General features: G+C 35.6%; 1 protein-coding gene across 1 annotated transcript in view; it reads left to right on the top strand.

Annotated features, from left to right (window-relative positions):
* The window catches only part of LOC127948837 (mitotic spindle assembly checkpoint protein MAD1), a 57,879-nt gene that overhangs the window by 13,899 nt on the left and 28,263 nt on the right, over positions 1–15,717 (top strand). The window contains exons 11-15 of the mRNA XM_052545606.1: positions 6,001–6,145; positions 11,579–11,719; positions 12,806–12,862; positions 13,128–13,219; positions 14,306–14,396. Of these exons, the coding sequence (XP_052401566.1) occupies positions 6,001–6,145; positions 11,579–11,719; positions 12,806–12,862; positions 13,128–13,219; positions 14,306–14,396 (526 nt within the window). The remainder of the gene's footprint in view (positions 1–6,000; positions 6,146–11,578; positions 11,720–12,805; positions 12,863–13,127; positions 13,220–14,305; positions 14,397–15,717) is intronic.

Raw genomic sequence — 15,717 nt, 5'->3', positions numbered from 1 at the left:
ATTGGGAATCATATTTTTCAAATAAAGCCAGGGTAACACTCATTTTACATTCAGCACACAGTGAAAATGACATCAATATGACAGTGGGCAAATGCATTAAGTGCAGCGTAATTTGAAATCATGAGTCATGCAGGATAAAAATGCACACTTCACAAGATCTCACAGCTTGATTCAACTAAGTTTGCAAGGTTTGTGAAATTATGTTTATTAGTCATTCAAAGATTTGTTTAAATGAGGTAAATGTGTATTTGCTGAATGCTGATTGCAAACGAGAAAGTATTATAATGTTTGCATTTCTATTACTAATAAGATAAAAGCTATTGTTTATAATACTTTTTGTTGTTTATTGTTATAATTAATTCCTTTGTTTAACCATTCTATCGGATTAGACGGAACTGTTAACAACGACAGTAAACGAGTGAGAATGTGAGCACTGTGTGCTCAAGCGCTGAAGCTCTCAGCACCATCAACATAAAAGTCCTGCTTCGAACACATCGGCCAAGCAGAAAAACTTAAATCTCATTAACCCATTATTTTCTATTGTGTTTTGGGAAGGGTTATATTGTATTTTTTTCAACAGTGAATATTATAATGGTATTACTCCTTTTACAGAATTTACTTAATTACTGAATTTCACAGGAAAGAGTTTATTTTGTGAAAATAAAAAACTGTATTACTTCAGTCAATTACTAAAGTATTGCATGGGTTACATAGGCTGATTTATTCACTCTAAGCATTTGGGATTTTAAGAACAAGTGGAAAATGTGCTGAATGTTTCATTTCATCCAAGTGAAATTAGTAAAGCAGTTAGACTGATTTTACACTTGTTTTAAACGTGGAGACAGGTGAGAGTTGACACAGGTTGCGCACGTGCATCAAGCCTCATCCACATTGCCAGATGTGCTCCTGAAGATGTGCAGTGCGGAACCTCGCGCAAGTATAAATGAGCATTATGAGACCAGCTGCGTGTGTTAATTAACTACTCTTTCTCCTGCTTTCGTTGTTTGTTTGTTTTTTTAAATGGTGGGCGTTTGTTATGCAGTTGACTAGAGCAGTACTGATTGGGGAGAACGGAAGTTGGCTCACTCTATTGGTTAGTAAGGCTGCCACTCAAGGCTCAAGGCTGGCTGTTATTCATATGCTCTGGAACAGTAATATCATGTCCAGATTAGAGGTTTTCACGGGTCCAAAAATTCGTGCCCGAACCCGACAGAGACCCGTAATGTACTACACCGAACCAACCCGGACCCGTCTAATATTTCAAAAGCTGGACCCGGACCTATGTAGATCCGAGAAATGTCTACTCGGACCCAACCCGGACCCGTATATAATTTGAATCTGGACCCGAACCTGCCGGGAAGACACAGACCCGACTGGACCTGACGTTCACATATTCCACCTTAAATTGCTATTACATGTCAATAAACCTGTTGCGAAGAATACAGCTTGTCTTACCTAATTTAAAGAGCCGTAGTCTCTCTTCCTTGTACCTGACTGCCTGTGATGCATTACAATCCTCCGACAAGAAACTTATTCATGTTATTCCTCTCGTTATTCCAAGTCCGAGCTGAAACCACTCATTATTTCAGCTTCAAAAGTCCACTTGATGTCACTGTGACGGATGACAAATGCTACTGTGCACATGTAACGTTACATTCTGACTCGAGTTAATTCGCATAATAACTTAGACTGTTTGCCCTTTTGAACTATAATAACGATCGCTCGTGCAATGCCATGGCCGCTGACGTTATTTATTTACTATCATCTGATCTTGGTCTGTGCTCTCTGCTCTCTATCGAGTCTGAATCTGAACCACTAAAACTTTAAGATTAAACGGTTCATTTATAATATTATAAAAATGGGAGAAAATGTAAAACGCGGTTTGGCAGTTGAAGTGTCCCTCACTGGTTGCCATAGAAACATGAAATGTGCTCGAGACTGCACATAAGTGCTAGCTGTATCAACCTAAAATGCTTTAGCGCAATATGAGCGTAATAGAAAACATTCATGTGACAGTTCACCTCAGATTGTGTTGCTGATTTGAAATATATTAAATATGAGTGTGTCAAGTCTGCAAGCATTAATACCGTGCGTGCACTTGTAACTCTGAGTCTGCGAGCGAGTGAGAGAGATCACTTTTTTTTGGCTCACTCTTTTCTTTTCCTAATTTTACAAGTTGCAAGTTATAAAAAACACAAGCAGTCTTTGATCACGGCCGGGTGTTCTTCGAGTCTGATGACTCCGATCGGCGATCGCACGGGTATTACACACAATGTTAAACAGACCCGGGACCCGAGGTAATAGATTCGGACCCGACCCGGACCCTGCTGATGATTTAAAATATAGACCCGAACCCGTACCTCTAGTCCAGATTGCAGGCTTTGGGATTAGCAAAACACATGTCTCAAATTTAGATTGCGATTCGATTTCGATAAATCGCACAGCCCTATATAAAGAGCCATCTGGATTAGGGCAGGGCAATAAAGCTAAAAAAAAATTTATCTATGTATTTTTCCATGTTTTGATTATATGCTTTCATATTAATCATATAGGTCTATCATTATATTTTTGCATTCACTCCTAAAAATGTATTGCACAGCCTTTCTCTCAACAGCAATATAGTGTGCTGCAGTTTCCTCAGTTCATATCAATATGAGTGTCTTGGTATCTATACAGCCTTTGGGTCAAATCGCAGTATGCCTTACTGCATGACAGTTCCAAATGCATGTTTCTGCTTTCAATAGCCTTAAATTATCTTATTTGCAATCATACTGAATTACATTGACCTCCCTGCTCAATCTATATCATGGTATAAAAAACCCCATGCTGCTAGTTTCCTATATAACTGTTTTCAGAGACTGCTGCACCATTAATGAATGAGCCACATGACTGCATGAAGGTCCGTTATTGTGATGTGATATGCATTTCCTATTTTGTTGCCCATAAACATCATGTGAAAAAAACGAGGTTGTCCGGTTTAAATGTTGGATGCGTGTTGGCAGGTGAATCTTTTCCTAAACAGGCACCAGATGATAATCAATATGGAGGATGTACCCTCAGCTGTTTTGGTAATAATTTTCAAACATTTAAATAGAAATGCGGTGGCTGTGAATGATAACCGTAATGGAATAATGCAATGGACCATAAAATCACCCTCTTTGTGTTATATCGCAAGTGCTTATAGGTACTTTACATACATGTGTTTGTACGTGTATTGGTGTGCATTCATGGGGTCCACTTGGTTGAATCACTCCATTAAGCTGTTCCTTCTGTGTTGAGAAACTGGGCCAACTAAATCAATTACCCTATTCACTAACGAATAGAGGCAATTTGCATAATAAGCCTTAGTATGCACTAAGGTCATATTGTTAGGAGACGAGTATGGTTTTGTGATTAGATTGTGCATTATTGTCTTATTGACCCTCCACAGTAGGCCATGATGGTTTTCATTACAGCTCAAATTGAGCTGGATAGTTAGCATCTGGAAGAGATGAGAGGAGTTAATCAATTTAGCAATGAGGACACAAACGCATACACATGCTGACTCGCTCTTGCAAACGCCGGCCCACACAAACTCACCCTCCCTCCTCCTACAAACAAATTTCCCTTGTCAACTACCTCCAGAAAGTACAATTACATCCACCCATACAGTCTTAGCACTTTCTCTCCCTTTAATCCAGCAGATTCAAAGACTCGCACACACTTTTCCAGCACATTTGATGGAATTGAACTCTTGCTGTGGGTAATTTCTCTCACTCTGCAAGGTCAAGTGGAAAAGTGCTCTCCCAGTCAAAGTCTATCTGTATCAAACATCCTTCCTTTATCTCTAGAAGACACATGCGCACACAAACAAACAGCTTCTTCTCATATAAATATGCACTGCCATTTTGCTAACTGTTTTGATGTCCGTTATTGTGTCTTAACCGTGACACCACACAAGAACTGCACAACAGCATATCACATATCCAAAATGCGAAAAGTGTAAAATTGCCCAAATTTTGGTACCTGGCGGCAGTTCGGTAAGTGTTAGAAATGCTGGATAATGAGATCAATCTTGCTAGATGTCCTCAATTCGCTAAAAAGCAGAGCTGTAGAAGAGAAATATGGAATTGCTTTGCGTACAGACATAATAGAAAAATAGTGAACCTGAAAAATTGACATTTATTTTTCTTAATGTCTGTCTCCTTGTTATATTGTCTGGTTAAGTGTCAGAGTATTATACTGAAAGTAAATTGTGAGGATTAGGGCATTGCCATATAAAATTTTCATGTTTTAATTAAACGCTAATACATTTATCACGGTATACAGTATTATCATGGTATTGAAATTTACAATAGTGCTTTCATTCAGCGTCTCTCACCTGTTCCCCCATATGCTTCTCATGCATGCTTGTTTACATCAGAGCACACACGCTCTTACAAGCAGCATAGAGCGCTGTTGTGCATTTTGACCAGTTGATGGGAAAGGTGTTCTTAAATTGCATTCCAAATTCTGAATAATTTGTAATCTATAATTATTCTCAGTATTTAGAAGTGCCCACTATAACAGTATCGTGCATAATCATTACCATGATAATATCGCATTACCAAATATAGGCACATGTCTAGCGAGGATTTGGTTTCAATCCAATGGTTCTTTACTGAATAGAAATGTTACATAATAAAAAAAAGTTAATAAAAATTGCACATTTGTTTTGCTTTGAATTGTTATGGGGGGGGGGGGTATATTTGGTAATGCGATATATCACGGTAATGAATGAATATGTTGATGCTTATGCAACACATTAGTTTTATAAGAATCTTAAAGATTCTTCTCTTGAACCCCCCAATCTAATTTCATATACAAGACAACATACTAAAGACAGAGTTGTAAAACTTCCCTCCAAAAGGTACCATTCCTCATTGGCTCACTCAAATCCTGAGGGTGTGACATCGTCACCCTATATAGATCACTGAGCACCAGATCAGGCGATTCCTTTAGATTCAGTAAGTCCAGGAGAAGATGCTGAGCTAAGAGCCTTAAAAACCACCCTAAGCTTGCGTCAGGCCTTCAGCCTTGACTTTTCATTCATCAAAATCCTCGGACTCAAACTAGTTATTTTACATCAACCAACTTCAGCAAAGATCAACTTGAGCCTTCAAAGTGCGTCAGGACTCTTTTTCAAAAAGGCAAGACGTGCAAGTATCAAACTTAGTCTTATTAATTGATACATTTAAGTATCATGTGCACCTTTTACAAATGTGTGTTTGAAGTAAGAAACTGATGTTTCTTTTTTTTTTCTTTTTTTTTCTTTTTTTCCTCCTCTTGACTAGTTTAAATGTTTATGTAGCTAATAAAGTCTTACTTGTATCACACTTGAGGTTGATCATTGTTTGCTCATAACCGAAGTTCCCTAATCATGCAGATTTTTTTGCTACATTATCGGAGTGTTGTACTGTAAGAAAGTTATTTTCTTGACACTTGACAATGAGAGGTCAAGTAAATCTAAATATTTATAATTAATCATAACTAGTTATGATTGATTATTCATATTTCCCCTTTGAGCTGATTTGCTACACCTCTTATATATATATAATCTGTCAGTACTATTGGTTGAGCGTATATATATATATATATATATATATATATATTGTGTTCTGTAAAAAAGGGAGACTGGCGCTTGTCACGGTTTAGTTTGTAAGTGTCTAGTTAAGCTAACTATTGTAATGAATATGGATTAATCACAATCAGACATGCTCATTCATTTAACTTCACCAGGGGGTGTTTTCAGGGCTGTTTCAGAGGAATTGTTAATGCCTCACTGTCTTACACATAACAATGTGCTATTTCCCAGAACTGCCCAGCAACAAAGAGCATATATTCAGCTGTGAGCACTCAGAAGGCAGCTTTTATGTTATAAGGAAATGACCTTCCAGGATATAGAGGATGCAGTTCTTTGTGTTCTCTCAAGAGCTGTTCTATCCTAATGTTATTCTGCCGTTTTCTATCTGTCTCTTTCAGCATTCGCTCTGTGGAGAAGACCCGCACTGAGCTCATGCCCGAGATCGCTCAACTGCGAGCCAAAGCTCAAGAAGAACAGAAGAAACGAGAGAACCAGGATTCACTTGTCCGTCGCCTGCAGAAGAGAGTCCTACTGCTCACCAAGGTAAAAAGAAACGTATAAAATAAACGCATTCAGTTACTCTCTTCAAAACAAAAGGATTCATACTTTGTAAATTATACATTTAGGAACAGAACACTTTCTCTCCAGGGCAAAGTGGCTTTTTCTCGCTAGAACAATAGATAGGTGAAACCAGAAATATTATAACGCAAGTGTACTCATGATATCAACAACTTAGAAAGTATTGTATCTTTAAAACATTTAATTAAGTAGAACAATCATTTTCAGTCCTGATATGGTAAAATTATGTGCCAAAGTAACATGATAGAATGATTTATTTTGGATGTGCAGAAACTTGAACTGTTTAAATATACTTTCTTAAAGGGATAATTCTCCCAAAAACTGAAAATTGTTATCATTTACTCACCTTCTAATTTAGCAGACTTAAAGTATAACAGTTTAGTATACCTATGGTTTCACAGACAAGGCTTAAGGCTATAGTCCCACATTAAAAATATCTTGCTCTTTTTTTTCATCTGTCCATCCGCTGCATGCAGACAAAGGTTTAAAACACTTCAAAATGTTCATGAGGACATCATACATAAGGAAATCATAAAAAGACATCAATATAAATAGAGCAGTTAACCAATGAGAATTGTTCTCATGCATCAATTAACCACTCAATTTAGATGGATTTGTGATATCTTTAGGAATCTTTAAAGCATTAGAGTTTGTGGACTTTTAGTGGAGGGACATAAATTCATTTTAATTTCGAAGATGAGCTTCTGGAATTACAAAAGGGTGAGAAAATGATGACATTTGAATTATGAATTGAATTATTTAATTTTTTTGTTTGAAAGTAACCTTTAAGCAAGGGACATTAATCAAAAGTCTGATATGACCCATTATCCTTCTCTTAATCTCGGTCTCAGCAGTATGGACGGCTGTAACTCCTATCTAGAACGTGTCCTCCTTCCACGCATGATGCTCTCTCCAAAAGCTAGGATGAGATTTAGATAAATTACTGGAGCAGCGTCTTATTGTGTATGCGAATAATAATCTTGTTCTTTGTTTGTCAACAGCTTGGCAAACTGGTGATTAACAAAGGCTTCAATAAGCTGCTAAATAGGTGGTATTTGATTTAATGAGGTCAATGTTTGAGTGTAATGATGTCCACACTGGAGACATTTAGAACATCCTCACCTTCAGCCTAAAGCCTGGAAGCTGCTCTAACCACACATGGACAATTAGAGCTGCCAGAACAAGTAATTAAGAGTAAAGATAAGCTAGCACGCTCGTATGTTTCTCTATTATCCAGTAGTTAATTACGTTAGTGGCATGCTCAGTTAAATGCTTGTCCATTTAATTCAAATTTTTATATAAGCAGTAATAACATTGTACAATTTTTCTACAAATGTAATTTCATACAAAACAAAGTTTAGAAATGATTTTTTAGTCAATTTTATCCCAATGCAATTAATTGTATTTTAATCATTATCACACTTTGTGCTTCTCTTAGTTAATGAAGAGTAATAGTCTTTATTCAGTCTACTGGTTATTTATCCTGAAACTCCCCTGACTTTTTTTCTTAAATTGATATGTTTTCTTCCCAGTGTTTTACTTCATCTTTACTCAACGTGGTAACCATGTGCACACACATACACACACTGTTTAAAAAAAGTACTGATGATATGAAAACAGAAAAATGTGTGTTGTAGTTTAGCAATCTCACTGTAATGTTTTGCTCAAAAAAAAGTGTAGTGCAGTCAATGTTCCTTCACTAGATCACTTGTGATATTTGTTGCAGTTAACAAACTACAAACTAATGACAAACTAATAAATCCAAAAATGACAAATATTCAAAGTCTTTTTAATAAATATTTTAATGGGGAAAAAATAAGTGGATAATTTGGAATTATTGGAATTCATATTTGGAGTTAAGGTTCTACCAGAAGAGACGGTTAATATATGAGAGAAAATAAGAAGTCCAGAAACTAGATGAGGTAAACCCTGCATATGAGTTGACGTTCTCTTGATTTGTGTTTACATGAATGTGCAGTAATTCTGAGGAAATTAAAACATGTTTCTCTCATGAGAATAACTGATTAAAAATCATAATTTAAAGTTTTTGAGCACATTTTCTCATTAACAATTATCATGCAGCAATAGTCAGTTCAGTAGCGTCTAAGCTTTTTACTTGTTCTGTATATGATGATAAACCTGTTTACACGCGCAGAGTTTCATAGAATTAATAGAATTGACAAGCTAGAATCTAGGGGCTGTTTGTCACTAGCCATTATTGACAACTTCAGCAATTCACATTGCTGCAAGACCAGAAAAATGCATCAGCGGTCTTTGGAGCATACTAGATTAACAGTTTTCTAGCTATGATTAAAAGCCACGATAAAAAGCTTTTATTGTAGCATTGACCCAAGTTCTCCATTAAATGAAGATCCATAGAGGTGAAAAAAAAAAAAAAACGCTGCAGTGCGGCACAGATTCGTTTCCTTACTCACTCACCCACATAGATTCCCTCTCTGCCACAGAAACTCAGAGGCCGGTGCCAAAATAATAGAGTCCTAAATGAGAGTTTGCTATCTGTGGGACGAATTAAGTTTGTTTAAGATGACAGCAAAGGTGAATTTCATTACAATGGAAGCAGAAAAATAGCTTTGGAAAATGTGTGCGTTTGTGTTGGCGTACGCATGTGTGTGAATATACTGATATGTGCTAGTGTGTTGAACCCCTTAGGTGGTATAACTCATATTAAACCTGAACTGTTTTCATGACTTCAGGTAATAAAACGGATACCTCTTTGGCCTTTGAAAAGTAGAGCAGAGATAAGAATAAAATCTTCCTCCCTTCCTCCTTTTGTTGCTTACAACTTGTAATAAGTATGTCTATTATGTATTTCATTTAGGGCTGTGAATTTTTGGGTAAACAGCGAATCGATTTGATTCATAAGGATTTGATTCCTTTCAAGAACGATTTTTGCACATTTAAAACAATTCTATTTGAGACGATTCACAATTAAATTCAATGCGATTCGATTAACGATTCAGTTCTGCATTCTTTAATTGCATTCACAGGATTATTTAAATGCTTCCCTTAAAATCTTTATATGTTTAGTCTCGGGACAAATTACACAGTAGACTTTATAGAGTTGTTAGATGTTAGTTTAATGATGCTATGGCATGAATTATGTAAATTTACCATTTAAAAATATTAAATTATAGTTCAAATCTATTAATATATTAACTGACATCTTGCTCAAGACTTCTAAAATTCTACTTTAACTTTATTTGGAGTACTACTTGTGCGCAATGCACATTTCTTAAAATTAAGCCTAAAAGGTGGTTTAATGTCACTGTTAACGAGGATTGTGCGATCTATGAATAATAAAGGTTTTTAAATGCAAGATATTTAAAGTGCTCCTGAAGTATACTTGCAATAGTTTAACTTTAACATAATCAAATATACTTCATTATGTCTTTAGTTGGACTTCAGTACTTCTTCCACACAATTAAAGTGCATTTAAGTACAAAATTAGTTGTACCAATTTAGCAGACTTAAAGTATAACAGTTTAGTATACCTATGGTTTCACAGACAAGGCTTAAGGCTATAGTCCCACACTAAAAATATCTTGTTCATAAATATCTTAATATGTCATTGCCACTTTTCTGTCTCAAGAGCACACCTGAAACTTTTTTTCTAAGGCATTTTTATAAAAGCTGCTTAAATATCTTAATTTAACTAAGGCCTAGTCCAGGCTTAGTCTAAGCCCCATCGGTTAAACTGGGCCTAAAAGTTAAATTGCAAGGTATTTTTTTATAGTTTACTTTAAATAAATATCCATACATTTCAAATACATTTTAATAAATGTATTTTTCACTAGGGTACAGTATGTAAGCCAAGTATAAAAGTATTATTTTGTGTTAACTATTGTGTGGCATACTGTCAGTGTAGGGTAACATGTCACACCTTTGCTTGACGTGAGCTTCTTTATCTTGTTTTCATAAAATAAAATTCAGTGAATGCTGAAGTCTGAAAGAAACGCGCCCGATGTCTGTTTGCTTTAATGACGAACGCATCTTTTATGCATATGATTGACCGATAAACCTTGCGCTCTTATTTCAAAGTTGTTAATACTGTGGTTGTTTTAACCATTTCCTTCGTACATTCAGTTTTACGACATTAAATTAAAAGTAATTTATCATTCAGTGAAACTGTGGGTATGCTTTTAGACACTTGCATTGTTTTTGTTCCATCCAAATGCGCACAGGTATGATATCAATGGAATGACTGAGAGCCTCCTGAAAAACTACAGAAGAGTAAAACTACTGAGTAAAGCTGCTTTACTCTAGCAGTACTGGCCATGAGTTCAAAGGAGAGATCACACATTGGCTGGTTAAAAAATGTATCCGTGAGAGCTACGTACGGAGCACGAGTGCAATCCTGTGATAGGCAGTAAAGAGTGGAACGGTACAAGGAGAGATGTGATGCACAAACAACACTGTTCAAGATCTCCATTAATTTTGCTTGGAATAATTTAATGTATTTATAAAGCATTGGATTCATTGGATTCTTAGCGTTTTAAATTGATTAAACCCGAAATCAGTGATTCACGATTGAAAATCCATGTTTTTTTTTATATTTACCATGAAAATTTAACTGTGCACAAAAAAAAGTTTGACATTCACAAATTTACTGCTATGTCTCCATGGATGCTTTGACATCAGTCACATAGATTTTTACATCCGATTAGTTTAACTAAAGCTCCACAAATGCATCATTAGCTTTTTCTTTCAAATGTTGTTAAAGGTCTTTTAGTGAAGGTTATTCAGCATTAACCTTAGCAACCTGTGTTGTTTGGGTGCATATATGAGAATGTGCCTGTCATAGCTTGTTTTTAATCTGCTGGTTGTTTTTGTATTCTCAGTTCACACTCGGGATAATGAATCACAATGTTTTATTGATCCTGCTGGTTTCGGCTTTAGAGACTAGACTAGATTTAATTTTGGTTAAATCGACTCTAAAATGAGATATTTACACAGATGACTCCGACTCAGAAGGGAGCTCGTTCACCCTATTAATTCTCCTCTAATATTTATTTTGTCTGTCCTCCTGTATTTAAAACATTACAGTGACAGTACAACTGAAGCGTGCCAGTTAAATGTATTCATCGATTAGGTTGACCAGTAAAGCATGTGAATGAAGTTCAGTAACCAGTGAAACACAATCAATCTGTTGTAATCAAATTTACATTAAGACAGTAAGCAGATTCTTTCATTTGGAATTTTTGTGTTTTTTTTTTTTTTATACTTGCTCACCCGATAATGAAAATCAGTGTCCTCCATTTTATGGTTCTGCAAGTGTTTCAGCTAGTTTTATATGCATGATATCTTTATATTGTACTGACCCAGCTTGGCCTGAATTGAGTTCTGCAATTGAAACTTGTGCTTTTGTATGTGGGTCAGGAGCGCGATGGAATGAGGGCCATATTAGAGTCGTACGACAGCGAGCTGGCCACAAGTGAATACTCCCCTCAGCTCATGATCCGGGTCAAGGAGGCAGAGGATATGCTGCAGAAAGTCCAGACACACAATACAGAGATGGAGGTGAGAACTACATTACCCATAATACATGCCAAATCATTCTTTCAAATGTACCTTTCAAAAAACAGAACACTGATTCAGTGATATGTTTGAATTGAGTGGTTTTGTTTAATAGCCAATTTATTTATTTTAAAGATTAATAGGACTAAAGGTGTGATTTAATCAGTTCAGTAATTTGTGTGGATGGTTCTCATGGTATAAATTTATGCAACAGCACTCTTTACTCATCTCATTTAGGTAAATATAGGTGCACATTATGCAAATGTATTATGTGTAGCCGTCATAGAAGTGGTATTTGAATTACTAACGACTCGCTTAAGCTGTACAGAGTTGATTCTTTATTTTGGGAGACAATAACTTAATTAATCATGCACTTTCAGCTTTACAACTTTGCAGATCATTTACATTCCAATACAGCTATATTACACACTACATGAAAGGCAATATTGGAATAGCATAATAGGGGCTTGTGAATTTGTTTTTTAATTTTTTTATTATTATTATTTCCTGTCTGGGTTTGTCTTTTAAATAATTGAATTAATCGCATATGTTAATGCACTGAATTTGGAATGCATTGATATTGGGAGGGATAGATATAAATCCTCTGTCCAATTAGTGCAAAGCAATGAGGAAAACATGCCTTTGTTTGCTTATTACAGTAAACCTTGTAAATGTAAGATGCTTTGCCACGATGGACAAAATTATGTTAAATATATTTTAGCTATATCGCTCAGCTCTATTTGCTAATTTATCAGTTTTTTTCCCTTGGACACATCAGCAGAAATGTATCTTTTTAGTCTTATAACAAGCAGGTATAACTATAAGACAAAAAAAAAAAAAAAACATTTATTAGGTGTTGATATTAGCTACTGTATATGGTTGATTTCATGTTATAAAATGTGTGGTTCAATTAATTTCAAGTTATACTATGTCATAAAAATTCTAGACCTCTGCTCATGGCCTGTCTGGAAGTTGCATCCAGATAACTTCCTTGACATTGATCGTACTCATGACTTTGTAATGAAGAACTTTTATGGTTTAGTATCTAGGCTCTTGTTTTTATGGGAATAATCTGTTTCACTCTGATAGACTCAACTGTCTAAAGCCCAAGAGGAGGCAGGCACCTTCAAATTACAGGCTCAGATGGTAAGTCACATTCATCACCATGGGAGCTTCCTTTTGGCATTTATACGATTATGTCAGCTACCGTTCTGATCATAAGGAATTGATTAAAATTTGTGCTATAATGCATGCAAGAAATGGTAAACCACATAAGGCAGAAGTCAAGATATTAGACCGAAATATAGAAATAACATTGCCGCTATGCTGCATGTTTCGTTTGCTTACTGTTTTTGGCATACAGTGCCAATCATTTGGACTTTTATTTTACATTTTTTAATCACATGCTCAGGTGGCTGCTGAACTTGATGCACTGAAAGAGCAGCAGGTGCCTAATGCAGAGAAAAACACCTTAGCAACAGCAGACGAAGTCAGCTCTCTCAGGTAACAGAGATATGTGAGAAATGAAATGTCCTTCTCTCCTGCGTCATACATGTCTGATCTGATCATTATGGAAGCCTGTTTCTGAGTAAAATTAATAAATAAAATAAAAGTAATGAAGTCACATTGGTGATTTATTCATGGTGTTATTTTTGTGCTTCAGGCTTCCATAGATGACCAATAAACAACCAACAGTCGCTGAAAATAGCCAGCTCTTATCGAAGTGTTTGCGCTACTTTGTCACTTTAAGTCGCTGGTGTTGTGAACGGGGATTTAGACTGAGAGAAACTAAAATCTATGTTTTTTTTCATGGCCTGTTGCATTGCCTAATTACTATGGAAATGTGATTATACTACATTAGCTTTTGTGGCCTTGCTTGAAAAGTGAGGTTCATTCACTGCCTACTTTCTCCTTTTTCCTCTTTCTTTTTGATCCTGTAATTATTCTCTATAGAATTTAATTTAATCACTCCTGGAACCATTTCACTAAGCTGTTTACACCTTAATTGAATATTTGTTGTACTGAATACAAGTCTAAGACCCCACATGGTAATCTTCAAAACCAAAACTAAACCAACCTGAATGCTTACCAAATTGCTTTCAGGGAAATTATACAGAATACTCGAGAGTAAGAGTTCAAAAAGGTCTTACTAAATATCCAGACCACTACTGAAAATCCTTCTATTTTTTTTTTTTAATTGATATGGAATATTAACTTTAATTTCTGAATTTCATAGTATTTGATATGTCCTTTTGCTCATGATTTGGCACACATTTATTTGATTACAACAATGGATTGCTCTTAAATTTTAATCATTTAATTTATCACCAGAAAATTCTAAATTAACAAGATCTTAATTAATGACTATTAATGTATTAAGTCATTTATTTCTAGAATGTTTTACTCTGCGATCAAACTCCAGAACCTGGAGCCTGTTTACCTTTATTTACCTCTTCATGGTGGAACATTATTGTTGTTATGACCATGTTGAATATTTTTGAGATTAAGATTTTTGACAGTGGTTTTTTCATTATGCTTGGACTAGAAATGACATTCTATATGTATAGTTGTATGTATTTGTTCTTTTAGGCAGAAGATCGAGGAATTGGAGGCAGAACGTCAGCAGCTTGAAGAGCAAAACAACATTCTGGAAATGAGACTAGAGAGGAATAACCTCCAGGTGATACTTTCATTTTGTGCAAGATTTCTATTAACTAAAACATGTTTACAGTAGGAGTGCAACAATATTAATTAAAACAAAATGAAGACTAATAGTAAAATGAATCCACAACCAATTATATTATGAATTAACTGGATGAGTGCTCTGTGACCATCTCTAATGATAGGAAGTTCAGAGAGCCTGTTGAAGGAAAGCATCACCGTTTTTGCTGCACTGAGGTCGAAGTGCTGTGAAGTGCTCTTCCGCCATACATTATAGTTATCAATTTTATCTGCACATTTCACCTTTAAGCTTGGCTAATGGCTTCAGTGGTGGTTGATAATAGCCTGATGGTTAATAATCAGACCTGCATGATACAGGCTGAAAGACACGCTATGATTTACTTAATAATTAGGCATGCCTTTAGCTAGCAAAAAGTGCATACTAGCAAGTCAGCTGTTGTAAATTTGTAACTTTTTTTATTTTAACGTTTGCTATGTGGAGTGTTACAAGACTTGAACGTCAGCATGAGATCAATTTCTCCAGCTTAGTGGTCATCATTCACAAATATTAAACATTTGAATACAGTGATTGACCAATCAGATTCAAGTATTCCAGGGACTTGAGTAATAAATAAATGTCTTTGGTTTATATTATCATCAAAGCTGATCCATTTTTACATGTAGGTGAGGTAATTTTGGTATTCTTTTTGTAATTCTTGTAATAAAAACAATATGGAGTTTAAATGAAACAAAACGGTTTTGTTTTCTTTAAACTCCCTCTGTTCCTTAAACCAACATTGGTTCATTGCTGTTCTAATTGGCAAATTATCCATGGTATAAGGTAATTTAGGACACAGTACTGAAAATGAATGTGCAATAGGTTCAGTTTGAGACGAGATGTGTGTTTGTTTTTATGAATGCACAGCCACACTTGTGTTGCATCTGGTTTCCAAAGTAACTCAGGAATATGTGTTTCTTCTTAATCGGCACTTGAGACCATATTGTGTGTTGCCTGCAAACCTCTCCACACTTACAAGTCCTCTTCAAATCACTTTCTATAATTTTCCTTTAGTCAGTTGCCACCAAGACTTGTTATTCCCTTTCCTTCCATAAACTTGTTGTTTCCACTTTTAGGTGGAAGGGAAAAAAAAAAAATTGTCCTGCTAACTTTAGACTTGAAGTAAATCCCGCTCCTTTTAGTTCAACAAGGAGCTCTGATGGCTCTTTACATATAATATGGATTTAGCCAGTGGTGGCATATGTACTGTAAAAAATTACTCTGGGCATGCTGGGGATTGCCAGCTTTTAATATGCTTTTAAAGATAATAGTTTAATAATAG

This window comes from Carassius gibelio, chromosome B1 (assembly GCF_023724105.1).
Source record: "Carassius gibelio isolate Cgi1373 ecotype wild population from Czech Republic chromosome B1, carGib1.2-hapl.c, whole genome shotgun sequence".
NCBI classification, from domain to species: domain Eukaryota; kingdom Metazoa; phylum Chordata; class Actinopteri; order Cypriniformes; family Cyprinidae; genus Carassius; species Carassius gibelio.
The sequence above is the reverse complement of the archived record's forward strand: the minus strand, read 5'-3'. Positions and strand labels throughout refer to the sequence as shown.